The 16,023-nt window shown below is 46.9% G+C and overlaps 1 protein-coding gene across 1 annotated transcript in view; it reads left to right on the forward strand.

The window, feature by feature from the left end:
- LOC138489167 (keratin, type II cytoskeletal 8-like) overlaps positions 1 to 16,023 on the forward strand; it is an 82,610-nt gene that overhangs the window by 52,422 nt on the left and 14,165 nt on the right. The window contains exons 7-8 of the mRNA XM_069616825.1: positions 1,739 to 1,959; positions 6,351 to 6,403. Coding sequence (XP_069472926.1) covers positions 1,739 to 1,959; positions 6,351 to 6,403 — 274 coding nt within the window. The remainder of the gene's footprint in view (positions 1 to 1,738; positions 1,960 to 6,350; positions 6,404 to 16,023) is intronic.

The raw sequence follows: 16,023 nt of genomic DNA on the forward strand, positions 1-16,023 counted from the left end.
CAGATCCGACCACGTTAGAGGGACAAAACTGATGCCGCAGGGGTATAGAGAAGCGGCTTTGGGGGCCAGTGAAAGGGTAAGTAGGGTGGTTTGCTGGGGGTTTGATTTAGGGGTAAATTTAGGGTTGTTTTGCAGAAGTACAAACAGCATTGTGGCAAAATCGACTACAGTTAATTCCACTGCGATTCTTTTGACTACCCTGAACTAATCCGTATTCTATCAGGGTAGTCATAGGGATTAACTGTACTTCACTGCCAGACTCCCTCCTACCTAGAGTTTATCCTGACTGATCAGCCATTGCTACCACTGCAGAGAGTCTGGTCCTTCTCCTGTGTGAAATCCCTGCCTTACCTTTAGTTTAGCTGCTTTTACAACCTTCACCAGAGGGTTGTGGAAAATCTTCCTGACACTTACCATTCTATGCACCTTTATATGTCCTGAAATACCAACTGTCTCCATGATTCTCCCTCACCACCATAAGGACTTCACCCATTGCCCCGCAGCTAGAATAAGAACAGTTGTTCTGGCTTTACAGCAATCCGCGGATTCTAGGTAATCAGGCACTGTGCATGGTATGGTAGTCTGGATGGGTATAAAGTATTCATGCCTCTAGCAGATCCTGCCCATTGAATTTGCGCCCACTGGGTCATGTCGGATTGATTCAGGACCAGCTACATAACCCATTGATCTCATTGTGGTTGCTCTTGAATTTGTCTCAATGAGGAGCGTGAAAACCGACTTCCCAACAATCCTATCTGCAATCAAAGATGTCAGACTCTGCCAGTAATCCCAGAATGGATTCAAGCATTGTTGTATATGGGTTCCTTTGAACTCATTTAGCGACTGTGGATAACTCTAAAAGTCATAACTCCCTGCTTTGATGTCACCGCAGTGAAATATGAAGGTCATATTTCGCGGCAGTGATATTACACCCCTGCACACTGAACTTGCACCACAACAAACTCTTGTGAGAGTTCTCCACACGGATTACAACACAGTCCAGACCCTGCATCCAGCCCGCCCGCATTACCCACTCAAGCCGCCTAGCAAAACAGGAAATGATGGCCCCTTTGAGGAAAGGACCCTATTTTTTCCCAAGAGGCTGAAATGGTTGAAAGACACCCATATGTAACATAAAACTGTACATGGGTGACTATCGCCATGGAGATATATTGCACCAAGCGGTACAGAGTGAAATCATAGACTATTCAAGTTTCGCAGTTGTAGTCTATCAGATTCCCTTTGTGGAATAGTTCCCCAATGATGATAGTCACCCACGTACAATTCCATATATTGTTCTGCAGGCAGACCAACCTGTGGGTTGAGATGTAGGTCTCTGGCACTCTTCTGACTGGTGTTCCTGAACTGAGGCTGAGGGGTCGATCTCATCTACTGACTTTATTTGCAAAGTCGTGATTCAGTTTTTCTTTTTTCATTCCACGAAACCAAAGATATGAGAACCATCAAAGTCCCCTTCCTCAGATGAATAAAAATAATAATTGAGTAATTACAAAAGGGCAGAGAAGCGTTGTTTAAAATCAAGGGTCTTGAGCCTTTACGTTGAGGAGGTAACCATTGGCATTAACCTGTTGGTAGATCATAATTCCCACATTTGTGGATTTTGATCCCCATGTAACTGTTCATGTTCATAGGGCCAAACAAATGCCATATTCCTTACTGTAACCAACCAGCAGTAACTTGTCCTTGTTCACTAATGCCCCCTTTTATCCAATCCTAGCGAACTAACCTGGAGAACGCCATTGGGATGGCCGAAGATAAAGGCGAGCAGGCGATGCGGAATACCAAGGACAACATCCAGGAGCTGGAGGAGGCTCTTAAGAGAGCCAAGCAGGACATGGCGGGCAAAGTGCGGGAGTACCAGGACCTGATGAACACCAAGCTTGCCTTGGACATCGAGATTGCCACCTACCGGAAACTGCTGGAAGGGGAGGAGACCCGGTAAGTCCGTTTCCCAGTGGAAGGACCTACAGTTTCTATAATAATAGCCTTCCTGTCCACAACAGGTGTGAGCCATATCATTGTTACAACTCACCATTCATTCAGATTAAGCACCCCTGCTCACACGCATCTGGAACCTAATGCCTTTGCCCTCACCCCTCCTTCTACGTATATATACCAAAGCGAGAGGAGCCCCTGCTGCCACTTGAATATATCCCACAAAAGGGTGTCCCATGCCATGTACCCCTTGGATCTGTACCAGAAGGCTCCTCTGCTGCCTCCCACTGTTGGGCCGGGAGGATAGCTCCAGGGCAACACGTTTGTCTTGGAAGCAAGACAACGCAGAGCAACACAGGTTTGAATCCTGATCCCGCGCTTAGAAACTGGTCTCCGGCATTAAGCATTAAAAGGCTTCAGCGGCCCCCAACATCTGAAAGGGCCACAGGGGCATCTACCATATCCTGTTGAAGGGGCAGTAGGTGGGTCTTGGGGGGCCTGCTGTAAAGGGAGAGGGGCACATTTAGTTTTATTCTTCCGGATTTCCTACAGGGAATTCCGTCAGCAATAGAAATGGGCAAATGTATGCCTAACTTTCTCGGTGTAGTAGAACCGTTCCATTCTTCCCGCCCATTCTTTTCTGCTACAAATCCCAATCTTTAAATACAAAATGATTGTGTTTGATTTAAAAATAGAAATCCATATTACTCTTACACTGAAGTTTTGTGTTAATCCTATTTAGTTCCACCATCTATAATATTGTTACGACAATTTTATTTTCTTTAATTTAACTATATTGTAGTACCAAATATTGGTTATTACATTACATTTTCAATAGAAAATACATGTTTTTCCTGCCAATCCATTAGCACTCAAGGGCGTTTTCTTATAAGCTTTATATTTACGGTTGGCAAAGAGAAATTATTGCTTTAAATGAGACAATAGTGATGGGTGTCATTATACGTTTGCCAGTCTGGTAAAAATGCTGGTAAAAGTGGTGGTAATTCCGTGAACGGCACTTTTCCCGAACTGGCAAACCGCAAGTTTACCTCAGGCCCTCACCAGCAAAAAACAGCCGATATTTCCGGCACCGGTATTACTGGTGCCAGTCCTGTGGCACTCCATGGACGGGGGGATTTACCGCCCTTTCTGCCATTTGTAATGTCCTGGAAATTCCGTGATATCAGGCGGTGAAAACGATAGGTCAGTTTTCCAGTATCGCCTCCAAAATTACCAGCGGGATACCGGCAAACTTGTAATGGCCCCCAATTATCAGAATGATCTTACTTTGCATTTGAAAGTTCATTCCACTGGTTACAAACTCTTGAAAAGTCTCAAGGTATCCACATAATGTCACATGGTCACTTCTGTACAGTGAAGTAGAGGACACAGTAAATATTGCCGTAGCGTTCGGACTGTTCTAATCATCAGAATCCAAGCAATATCCGTGGGTTGCTCTATAGTAACTCCCCAGAGGTTTTGTACAACAGCATGATCACCCACCAATAACTATGCTGGCTAGGGCTGATGGGAGTTGTAGTGCAAAACATCTACAGAGCCAAAGGATGCAGACCCCTGATTAAGAGAATAATATGATAATGATACAAAGGGAGAATCATATCACAAAGGAGGCAAGGTCCTTTATAGTGGGTTAAAGCCCATAGAACAACATAGTTTAGCTTGAGCCTGCTCTCGGTAGAGGATTGATCATATTGTTTTCTTATCAAAAGATGGTACTAGTGTGTTATAAATCACATATATAATAAATGTTCAGGCGTAGACCTGGGCCGGTTTAAGCCTACCAGCTTTCACAATAGTCCATGTTCTGGGAACCAACAAATTTCAATGCTGGCCATTTGATTGCCACTTTTTGATTAGTTAAATAAAGCCATTAGCATCTTGTAGGAGCCCCGGTCTTCCTGGACTTCAAGAAGACCTACTAATTTACTAACAATCTCTCTGATCCTGATAACATATAAAACAGGCAAATTAGGAACCTCTCTGTCAAGATCACCATGAAATACACCACAATCACCAGTTAATCTATTGACTCATGTTGATCTATTCATGCATTTAATTTCCCCCAAATCACCCTATACATGCATGCTCACCTGTGCCATGGTCTATGATGAAAGCCCTGCTCAGTGATTTAAGTGGTAGGAAGGAGGAAGGGGGAGAGGGGTCTGCAGCTAGGGGCCATGGCCTATGCACAGGTGGGTGGGGTTGGGATTGTAGGGTGGCTAGCAATTGATTGGCTGTAAAAAAGAATCAGCGTATAGGTGCACTCCAAAATTTGGGGGAATTAAGTGAATGTAATTTTACAGGCATAAAATGGAACAGGGGAGAGATTAGCAACCCTGGCACTGGCCTGTAGATTCACAAGGAGAAAGAAACCGGTGTCCACTGGCTGTGGAACACTTGCGTCCCCTGCACACCTGCTGTCAGCGCCTGAGCCTGACCGGTGATACCCAGGTTATCAAGGAGACAGTTGAGCAGGATGGCATGGTTGACAGTGTCAAAGGCAGAAGAGAGATCAAGCAAGATGAGAATGCACGGGGTATTGGAGTCAAGGTTGGAGAGCAGGTCTTCACAGATGTTCAGGAGAGCAGTTTCCGTGCTTCTGGCGGCTCAGAAGCCAGACTGATGGTCATGGAGGCAACCAACACATTCAGTGTGGAGATTAAGCTGGGAGATGCCAAGTTTCTCCAGGAGCTTGCCCAGGAAGGGAATGATGGAAATTGGGCGGTAGTTAGCCAGGCAAGAGGGGTCGGAAGAGGGTTTCTTAAGAAATGTTGGCTATTAAATATCTCAGATCAAGGGATCAGTCGGTCCTCTTACCTTCCTATAGGTGTCTCGGGATGAAGCTTTGTGTGATCTTATTCTTCCTGCTTCCTATGGATCATGATACTTAGGCAAAAAAGAGTTGCGCAGATTCAGTGATTCTAATAGCTAAAAAATGCTAAGGCATGATGCTGCATTCTTGTACCTTAGTTCCCAAAGGTGCAGGAATTGAACTGTAGAGACGACTTCCTCTAGGGCTCAGTGACAAAGATCGTGGCTGCTGGATGTCGATCTGGTTCTCTGAGACAAAGGACGAGGGGCTATTAATAGACTGCTCAGCCTACTTAATCATACATGTGATGCAGGTGTCGCTATCGGAGCTTTCCTTCGTGGAGCCTACTGCCGCAGTGTAATAGTTAAGGGTTTCCTAGTGACTTGTAACTCAGGTCCCGGCCCAGCCGCGGGAGGACCCGAGTTATAAGTGCGGTACACTGCGAAGTCACTCGGTAACCCCTATTACACCGCAACGGTAGACTGGTAGGCTTAAACCTGCCCAGTTTTTGAAATATAGATCACAGTAAAGGTTGATTAAAGAAACACAGTGGAACTTGTGTTCCTGAAGAAGGGACGGTAGTCCCGAAACATGTATAGCAGTAATATGTCTATGTAAAATATATGGACTTGATGAATATTGATGAATTCATTGTAATGTGATTCAAAGATACATGTGCTACATTTGATGTTATGTCTATCTTCATAATAACATTCCTTTGTATAAAAACACTACGATTGAACTTATTTCCTAAACTTGATGATATAAATACATCACAACTATTGTTAGCATTCACAAACACACTAGGTGTGCAGGGGACATAAGTGTTCCACAGCCAGTGGACACCGGTTTCTTTCTCCTAGCAATTGATAGGCTCCCAACTTGAGCAGGCAGTGGTAGCCAAGCAGGAAAGGTGGGGCGCACTGTTATGATTCCTTTTGATGCACCCTGCTTCTCCTTTTGTTTCTCAATCACAGGCTAGGCTGCCGGTGGGGAGTCAGAGCCATGATTAAGGAATAAAAGGAGAATTGAGGGCCCCAAAAAAGCGTGATATCAGTGCACCCAGCCTCTCCATTTGTTTCTTCATGTGATGTGCCAATCCCCTCAGCAGCCCTTTTACTCAAAATAGCTGTGTGGTTAAAGGGCTGCCCGATGGCTCTGCACCTCTGATTAACAAACAAAAGGAGAGTTGGAGTCACTGTTTTCATACTTTTTGGTGCCCCTGACTCGTGTTTATTTCTAATCAGAACAGCTGACCGGGCAGGCAGCCCTTTAACCATGCAGCAGCGAAACGGCTGCCTGAGGGTATTGGTGCATCTAGGGCAAGTCGGGGTGAGCCCAATCACAGCCCTGACTTGAGATCACTTTATGGAGGCTTCCGGGGAAGTACAGGCCCTGTTGTCCAGATACACAGCATGTTTAATTTGGCAAAGTTTGATTTTGATATGGTTGTCTTGAAGCACCTGGAAGCTCATTTGTTGTGTGCTCTCTTTCTTCATCCTGGCTGGTGACCTTGGAACACGAACTGACGTTATCTCTGCTTGTCTCCCACATTCTAAAGTCTAATCGGCCCTGCAGTCCAGACGCAGATGTACAGCGCCGTTGACAGGCTGGGTGAGTCGCTGTCTTCTATTTTGTTCTGTCCCTCAAACTTTCTTTTTAAATATTCTTTCTATCAGTGGCTTTTGTCCTTTTTCTCAGTGCAGTGCCTTCTTTCTAACACTCTCCCTATCTGTGGTGTCCCTTACTCTTTGTTTTCTAAGGTTTTCAGTATGCAGGGGTGTCTATTCCCCTCCGTTTGTAAATGTTTGCCCGTCTGTGCAGACTCTTCCAATTCCTGGACTATGTGTCTCCATGAAAGCGCTGTCTGTTTCCACTCTCTCTGCCAGGCTTCTCCATCCATGGTGACTCATTATGTGGCCCTCCAGATGTTACAACTCCCATGATCCTTTGCCATTGACTATGCTGATAAGGGAAGTCCAAATCTTCTGCAGGACCACATAATGAGTAACCATGAGTCAGTCGCCATGGCCAGTGCTGTATCAGCTCCCGTCCTTTAATAGGGTGATTCATGTAAGTGTTTTCTCTGCCCATTATCGTGATATGTTTCTCCATGGCTGTGTTATTTCTCCTCCTCCTCTTTGCTATATTTCTCCTCTTTCTTTGTGGCAATGCTCTTTCTACCCTCACTCTTTTATGTTTCCTCCTCACGGACCGTGCTTTTTCACCTCCCCCTCTTTGCTATGTTTTTGCATGGTCCTGTCATTTTTCATCCTCCTCTTTGCCATGTTTGCCCGTGGCTATGTTGTTTCTCCTGAACCCTCCTCTTTGCTATGTTTCTCCATGACTGTGTTATTTCTTCTCCCTCTCCTCCTTCATGTTTCTCCATGACCATGTTATTTCTCGTCCCCACTCCACTTTGCCCGTTCATTAGCTATGCTTGTTCAAGTCGGTGCTGTCTGCACCCATTTCTATGCTATTAGTACAATAGTCATTTGAAGAAGAATTTCACCTCCAAGAATGAGGGCAAATGTGAAAAAAGTTAAAATGGGTGCAGGTGCAACACAGCCTAGTGGCGGTCACGATGCCAGCTCCTGAACACTGCTCCATATCGTCTGGCTGGCCCACCGGGCAATCGACCCTCTAACCAGGGCGCAGAGCCGTGGCTCAGAAGTGGGAGGAGATAGAGTGATGGGGGATCAGCAGTGCTAGTGGAGGCCTGGCGGGTCTTGCATTCATGTCTTAGATGGACCCCGCAGTCCTCCGTGAATTGTGAGCAGGTGACCGAGCCTGAAGAGAGCCGGCGTTCAAGCTGTCAGTGAGGCTGGCGCGAGCCTCCACGGAGGGTGGACAGCAAGCAGGACATTTGGAGGGGTCACAGCCTCGACCAGTCTACCCCAGTACTTGGTCTCCTCTGGCAGCCTCCCCACCTGCACTAGCCTGGCTGGCTCTGCACCCCTATTGAGCCCTTCTAGCCCGTTCCTTCAGACTTAGCACGTTGACCTTCTCTCCGCTGCACTCTGTGCATTCCCCTGGCACTTGGCCACCTGGGCTCCCCTTGCACTCCCCCTCCTCCCCTTTGCCCTGCACTTCCTGTTACTGCACTTGCACCATCCGAATTTCACAAGGCCTAGTAGGACCGTGTTACACTATTGCTGTATAGGCGCATTATAAATACCCAATAAATAAATAAATAAACAAACAAATACATAAATAAAGTTTGCACTTCTGGGGAAACATGGACCTTGGTGAAGGCTTAACTGCTTCTGTCATAGCTATTGCAGTGGGGGAATGGCGAAGCCTGGAGATCGCCAGAGGTCAGATGGCTGCCAAAGGGAGATTAGGATGCTGGCGTAGCATTCCGCAGACCTAGACTCTGCCTAAAAGTGCTCGCTGTCTGAACCGTGTCATAGCTGCTGAGAATCAGAGGAAAGATCGGGCTGACGTTTTATACACAGCAACTGTCTTTGCCCCCTGATCTTATCACACCTGCTCCTAAAGCTCGCCACTTTGCGTAGGGCGTTTCTTTGACAGTGACCTGAAATTCCAGAAAATCATTACCTCCACTGCTTCAGCAGCCTGGCTATAACTAGCCAATATTGGTGAAATTTGTTGCCGTTTCACTGACCACACTAGTAAAACCTTAGTCTCCACTCTGGTCCTCAGTTGTCTCCACTACGGTTGAAGCCCCCTCCTGGGTCTTCCTCTCAACTTATTTCTCCCACTTGAAAACATTCTCCGCTTCACGACCCACGCTCCTTTCCTACACCCTGTCATGCACCCACGTAGACTGGTCTGACATGCAACGCAGATCCCTCTTCTAACTCCTCCCCCAGGTTTCCAAGACTGTTTATGGAGTGCCCCCATGTCCCAGCTAGCAAACCCTGACTCTCTCTTTACTCATCCTTGCACACTGCGATATCAAGACCAACCTAATTTAACTGTTCCTCTGCACCTACGATGCCTCCTGCTTTAGTGGTAGAAGTGTACCGAAAAAAGTAGTGGAACTGTGGTAGGTGGAAGCATAGTGCAACATGTGACAAGTGTGGCAGCCGGGGCATTCCAGTAGTCTAAGTGACTAGTAACTAAGGCTCCTATTACAACTATACACTTACACAAGGACATGAACGTACAAATCCTCTGTATAGAATGGTGAATATGGTAGTGAAAAGCAGAGGAATGGTAAACAGAAAACAATAAACGAAATGGAACACCACTCCCAACCGTTCCCACTCACTTCGATCACTATAACCTGTTTCGCTCCTTCCACCTCCTCATGCCCCAGCTCTAAAACTCCCTCCCTCAGGGAAAAAGAACACAACCCTTCTAGCTGCCCTTAAAGCTCTGTGCAAGAAACAGACTCTGGGCCTTATCACGAGTTGGGCGGTATCCTGACTGGGATACTGCACAATTTTATTTATGTTAGTGCCCACCCATCCGCTGGTATTACCGCCGGATTGCTGTTTAGGTGCTAAATGTTACTCCCCATTCCCCATTGGGTCCATTTCACCCAATGTGGAATTTTTGCCACAATTACTGCCCGGTTATACCACCAGCGGTAATTGCACCAAAATTTTGTATTTTTCCGGCGTGTGTACCCCCAGCTCTGAGCTGGTGGTAAACAGGCTGGACTCGAGATTGGGCAGAGCTGTAAATGCAACGGTAAGGCTCCCTCCCGACTCGTAATGAGGCCCTCTGACAGCTAGCAGGAGAGCCAAACCCCGCCCCCTCACCCCGGAACACCCACTCCTATCCTGCATTGCACTCAGGTGGAGCACTGCAATGCACCTCATGATACCCATCGTGCATATTATCTGTATCCGCACTTAATGCACATTGTTGATGTTGGTCTGTGATGTTGCACGTCAGTGTTCCCACTTGTGCTTCACTCTACGTCATCAGGTATTCAGGCCTCTTAACTTCTCTTCACCTATTTTTGATTTTGGCTATTAGGTGGCACTACAGTGCCACATATAACCAAAACTATTTATTTTGAGTATATCTAGGCGGAGGATGACAAGTGAGGAGGGACACACAGCGTGTGGGTGTTGTGTGGTCATTGACCCACACACACAGAGTTTTTACAGACTCAGGAAACAAAAATTGGTGCCTTTTATTATCATTAGTCCTTTATATTGCACATAAAGCCAGACTTCTCCAACTTCTAAGGGAGGAAAGCTCTGGGGAAACGTGCTAGCCTTGGAAGTTAGACGACACCGAGCACCACAGGTTCGATCCCCGGGTCCGCGCTTAGAAACCTCTTGGTGTTAAGTGCGTTATGAATAACCAATCATATCATAAGGTCCCCACTGGAAAATGAACCCATGTTGCACAGCATTGTGTTGTTCCATGTAGAGTCTGCTGCATTGCCCCTGCACTTTCTTCCGGGCCCTATGTATTTTCTATTTCTTACCCCCTTTTATAGTCCACTGTTCTGCCTTCTGATTGGTGTTTTAGACAGATTTGAGTGTTATTATTTTGATTCAACCCAGTTCCTCGTTGAACATACCATACCTCGATTTGGCTGTAATCTTGGTCCTTATTAACGTTAGCCTGGGCCATTTGTCTGCAACCTGTGGCTCTGGGGATGTTTTAGACTGCTGCTCCCAGGGCTCCTCACCATTAGCTATGCTTGCTACGGCTAATGGGAGTTGTAGTCCAACTCATCTGGAGATCCAAAGTTTGAAGACCCCGGCTTTGGAGTTTTCTGTCTTCCTTTTGTTTCACGGCACAATACAGCAGTGATATTATACTATTGACATATTTATGAAGGGTAACATAAAGAAACATTGGGCCTCATTACAAGTTAGCCGGTCCAGATTTAACGGTGCCATTCCCGGACCGGCTAACTAGGAGTTCTGCGGCCGGTGGTGTTACACCCGCCAGGTCTGACTTGGCTGGCGTAACGCCACCAGCCGCAGACGGACGTGGAAACACTGGCACCATTACCGCATGGTGCTGGTGTTTCCACGGCCCACATTCCGCATTCCCCATGGGGAGTAACGGAATGCCGGCTCTGGAATTATCGGACCACTGGAGCTGTAATGCCCCGGTAATTCTGGCAATTCCGGTGCCTGTAATTCATTCCAAGTCCGGCGGCGACCTGCCATTTTTTCCGGCGCGGTTAATGCCGGACTTGGAATGAGGCCCATCATCTTCAGGTGCTTAGAAGAGAGGCAGTGTCAGGATTTACCACTCTGCTTTTGCCTCTTCCACTCTCATCTAAACACTGGCCGCCTTTTTTCCTGAAGCCTCTCTGCCGGCTCCAGACCACACAGAGGGTAGAGCAAGATGCAGAGTGAAAAGGGTCAATCATGTAAAAGAAATTCATACAAAAAGGAAAGGTACTAGAGTCCATTAGCACCCTGGGTGAGGGAGCCAGCCAATCAGATGGCTAGGAACACGGGCTGACACTACCAGTGAAAGCCTTCGTTCTATGCCACCTGACGCCAGCTCCCCCACCCACCATCTTCACCCCACCGACCGCGCTTGTTGTTTTGAATCCCTCCCCCCAATTTCACTTACCTGTTAGCTGCAGTGGCGAGTCCCACCGCTGAAGCTGCTGCTGCTCCTGCCCCTGCTCTGGCCAGCATGGAAATGGAAGAGGGGCTCCATACGGAGCCCCGCCTTCCTATTCCATGCGGCCTTGTTGGTACAGTATTTTCTCTCTGTGGCGTCTCGTTCACAGGAAAGAAAAAACTTTCCATTTAAAAAACATTTGCACCCACGTAGCATGCTACACGGGTGCTAATGGCGATATGCCCCTTTGTGGCTGGGCCCACCCTGAGGATAACGGTCCGCCAGCCTCATTAAGGGACCCTTGTTTTGCTATGGCCCTTGACTTGGTTGGCAGGCCGCTACCCACCGGTTGGACCTGCCGTCTCGTGGCATATCGCCTCAATAAGAGTTCCCATTGCAGAGAGCAGGGAACCACTTCTAAGGAACGGGTAACAAGTGGAGGAGCAGAAAAGATGCGACACACGTCCATTCCGTCTACTGAGCGGTAATGCTATATAAGTGCTGGCCGAAGATGGGAGGAGGGTGCATGCAATAAACCAGCCACGATGGAACAGGAGAGCGCCACAGCTTGCAGAAATTTGGCCATCGTCACATGAAAAAGCGTGAAGACGTCAGACTAAGCAGTCTGGTTTCCTTTTACTGGGTGCCTTGCTCATAACCTCTCATGGGACCAAGATATTGTTTTTGCTCTCTTCCGGGTGGGACTTACCAACCCAAAATCTGTTACATTTTACATCATTTGGTTAATGCATATTTTATTTTCTGGCTTGAATATGCTTCAGCTTATTTCAATCTTTGCATTGCTTTCTCCAGAAAATTGACTTTTGAACAGGCAATGTAGAATGCCATTGGTTGCATTCATGTACTGGCCCTGGATTGCTTCTCATCTTACATGGGAGCTTGTCCAGAGTTTCTCTTTCTGTTTTGCATAATTAATGCATACTTTTAAGTGTTTGGTTGCCAGAACCTTTATTACTGCACATTTGACCTGTTTTTGAACCATGCTCAAAAGTTCTAACATATTATACTGAGAAAAGTAGTAAGACAGTAGCCCTCCAGGCACCCATGTTGGTGGTGGGCGCGATCACACCAGTGGCCGAATGAGCTCCAAAGCATGAAACAGAAACTGCTGCCAAAGGCAGCTACTTAAGCCATCCTGCAAAAACAGAGGGTTGAACAGGGAAGAAAGGTTTCCTGAACAACTATACATAATTGAAAAGCCCGGCAGGGTCTAAAGACCACCGTCATGGTAACTATACTTAAGTTTGGAGTCTCATTGAAGGTAGAATGCATTATTGATAAAGGTTTGGCCCATCCGGTAATGAGAGAACAAGCTCCTTGGGCTGTTAAGTGGTTGCTGTCAATGTCAGAGTACCGACATCTGAAACCCTCTGAAAGGAAGTCCAAGACAAAAGCATGAAGATGTTACTAAGGAAGGTCCACATTATATTAAAACAAGATTAAGGTGTCTTAAAACTGAACCTATGGGTCAAGGAGTGTGTTTCGCCTTGATTTCTGGAATAGCCTGACCACAGAAATGTGTCCACCCGCAGGAACTCCATTCAGCAGCGCATGACCCTTTTAAAAAGTATACCGCTGCAACGCGATAGGTCGAAACAGCTTCAGTTTCATTCAATAGATCAGATATGATATGATATTTTATTTGTATTGCGCTGATACACACGTGTTTCAAGCGCGATGAGGCAAGGGAGGGGAACAAGGGAGGACAAAGCAACGATCTTACTAGGCCCAGGGACATTGAGAACACGCAAGTGCAAGGGAGAGGGAAGGGGGAAAGTGCAAGGGAGAGGGAAGGGGGAAAGTGCTGAGCAAGGGATAGAAACAGCAACAACAGGTAGTGCAGCCAGCAAGGTGGCAAGTGCGAGGTATAAGGCGCAGACAAGGGGTGTCTGATAAGTGCAGGTAGGGGGACTGCAGGGTTACAGATACAGACCCAAGTCCAGGGAGAGTTGAAGGTATTTTGGACCCATGCCCCAGAAAACCTTGTGGACAATGCAGAGGGTCTTGAATTTTACCCTTGCAGCCACCGGGAGCCAATGTATAGATTTCGGGGCTGGAGAGATACGATCCCAGGGCTTGAGGCCAAGGACAAGTCCCGCAGTCCTGTTCTGGATGAGTTACAGAGGACGGAGAGTAGAAGCAGGATGATTTAGAAAGAGGTTGTTCTCTGGGGAGAGAAGGAGAGGGTGGAGCCGAAGATGACCCTGAGGTTCTTAGCCTCACAGGTGGAAGCAGGAAGAGGGTCAAGGGAGGCCAGCCAGAAAGTGACAGGAAAGGAGGGTGCAGGTGTGCTGATGAGGAAAATCTCCATCTTACTGGCATTAAGGCAGAGATCATTGGCGGCACACCACTCCTGGATGGCAGCCAGACAATCAGAGATGAGGGAGGGAGAAGAGGTGGTGGAAAGAAGCCTGAAAACGAGCTGAGTGTCATCCGCATAGCACTGAAAGTTGGAGCAGAGAGCGGCAATGCGGTGGGCAAGGGGTGCCAGGTATTGGTTGAACAGCAAGGGTAAGAAGTTAGACCCCTGGGGAACACCACAAGTAGAGAGTGAGATGGATGAAAGGAAGCACCCAAGTTGGACCTAGGAGGGTCGATCAGAGAGGAAAGAGGTCAGCCAGGCCAGGGCACATGGTTTGAAAGAAACCGTACACATTTTATCTAACAATACAATTTTAAATAACATTTTCAAAATAACATTAAAACGCAATCCCATTAAAACATCAAAAATGCACTTTATAGGACAAAGAATCGTCTGGAATTTCTTAAAATGTCATCATCTTTATATTAACTTTATCCTCATTAAGATTTGAAGTAACGCCTTTCTGAAGATGAGTGAAGGAGAATTCTTCACGCTATCCCCAAGGTATTCGCTCAGGAAAATGAAACGATCAGCAAAGCAATTTTCAAAACAAATCCTACGAAGATTTGCTAAGATCTTGTACGAGATGGCCAGATGTTATAATGTTTCGACCTCTCTATCACAATGGCGGCACAGATTGCTCTTGCACTCTGGAAGTTTCCACAAATATCCAATTTCTCTGGTGGGCAAAACGGAAACACCAAATTGCCTTCCCAAATTTCCAATTAGGAAATCTAATAAGATTGGGAGCAACCTCCCCTAATTTCTTATGGCTACCCACCAAATGAGTTAGATGCTTATATTGAACTTATTCATAACAGGTAATAACAATTGTTTATTTATAACACGCTTAATAGCAACAAGTGGTTTCAAAGTGCGAGATCGGGAATTCAAAACTGTGTTGCTCCTCGTCGCCTTGTTTCCAAGGTGAGCGTGTTGCCCCTGAGCTATCCTCCCGAGAGTATGCTGCAGGCATTCTTATACATGGTTGAAATGGCAGTAATTAGGACACAGAGTGTGGCCCCCTGAAAAGATGCACAAGGCACTTTTGATGAGTGGATTGGAGGACAACGCCAAATGTAAGGGTTTCTAGGAGAGGACCCTGACAAGAGAACCTCTGAAGGAAATATGAGATGAAACATACGCTATGTAGCCGGCCCGACTGCACAGCGAGTAGAGCGCTTGCTTTGACACAGTGCAGAGCCTGTGCAGGTTCGAATCCCGGCAGGGCCAAACTCAGCCTTTCATCCTTCTGAGGACAATAAATGAGCACCACACATCGTGGGTAATAATAAGCAGCACTCAGATACCTGAGGTTTCGTAGCGCTATATAAATGCTAAATTATTATTATCATTATGATATTTTCTGGTAAACACCCTACGCACGCTGTGAAGTATAATCTAAGCATTCTTCACAGTTGGCATCTAGAGCTTTCAAAGATGTTTCCATGGGTGTCTCCCAAGTGTGCGAGGGGTTGTGGTCAAGTGGGGACATTCCTAAACATGTGGTGGAACGTTCCAGTTATCCAAAGATATTGGGCGGAAGTTCTTAGTTGGATTAAAGAGATCGTGGGGATCCCCAGACGATGTTATTTGGGCTTCCCCCAAAAGATTTGGAGAGCCATAGACTGCCGAGAATGTGGGAGGTGCTGTCTGGCGCATGAAGGCACGCAGCGGCATTGAAGTGGTAATCCCACTCGGCTGCGGATAAAATGGAAGGCGCGCGATGGTTTTGATGGACACAGTGGCATATATGGCCAATGATGAAGTGTTCTCTAGATACCCAAACATGTTTCCAAAGCCGAAGGGGAGGGCCTCTTTCCCAATGCGCTGAACATCCGGTGGTCTTTAAGCGTGAGTAGTAGGAGGTTCTGCTTCCTCTGGATCCCGTGGGGGTGAATGGGAAAAAGGGGGGACAGCTGCGTTTTGGAGACGTCTTGGCAAAGTGAGACGAAATAAAGTGGGCCAAGGCATGAGGTGGGAGACACACTTGATTAAACGCGCTTTGGTGTCGCCTCTTTGTTGTTCCCTAGTCTGTATGGATGTATGTATGTATTTCATCTTATATAGCGCCGGTAGCTGGAAGTTCTGCTCACGTGAACATTTAAACAACAGAGGTTTCAGTTAACACAGCATGTGTGCACCTTGAGGGACCCTAAGCACCCCATGGACCGGGGGCATAAAGTGCATGGGATTTGTAGCATGAGTCCCTACCTCCTGCCCCGTCGCACGGCTGGCTCTGCGGCTCCCCTGCTTGTTGAAAACCCGTTTATGATTCTGCAATTTGGATTCTGCAGGGATGTGTGGTGCTACCTGCAGTACTCTTGGGATG

Source organism: Ambystoma mexicanum, chromosome 9 (genome assembly GCF_040938575.1).
Source record: "Ambystoma mexicanum isolate Mex_15411 chromosome 9, UKY_AmexF1_1, whole genome shotgun sequence".
In the NCBI taxonomy this organism is placed as follows: Eukaryota; Metazoa; Chordata; class Amphibia; order Caudata; family Ambystomatidae; genus Ambystoma; species Ambystoma mexicanum.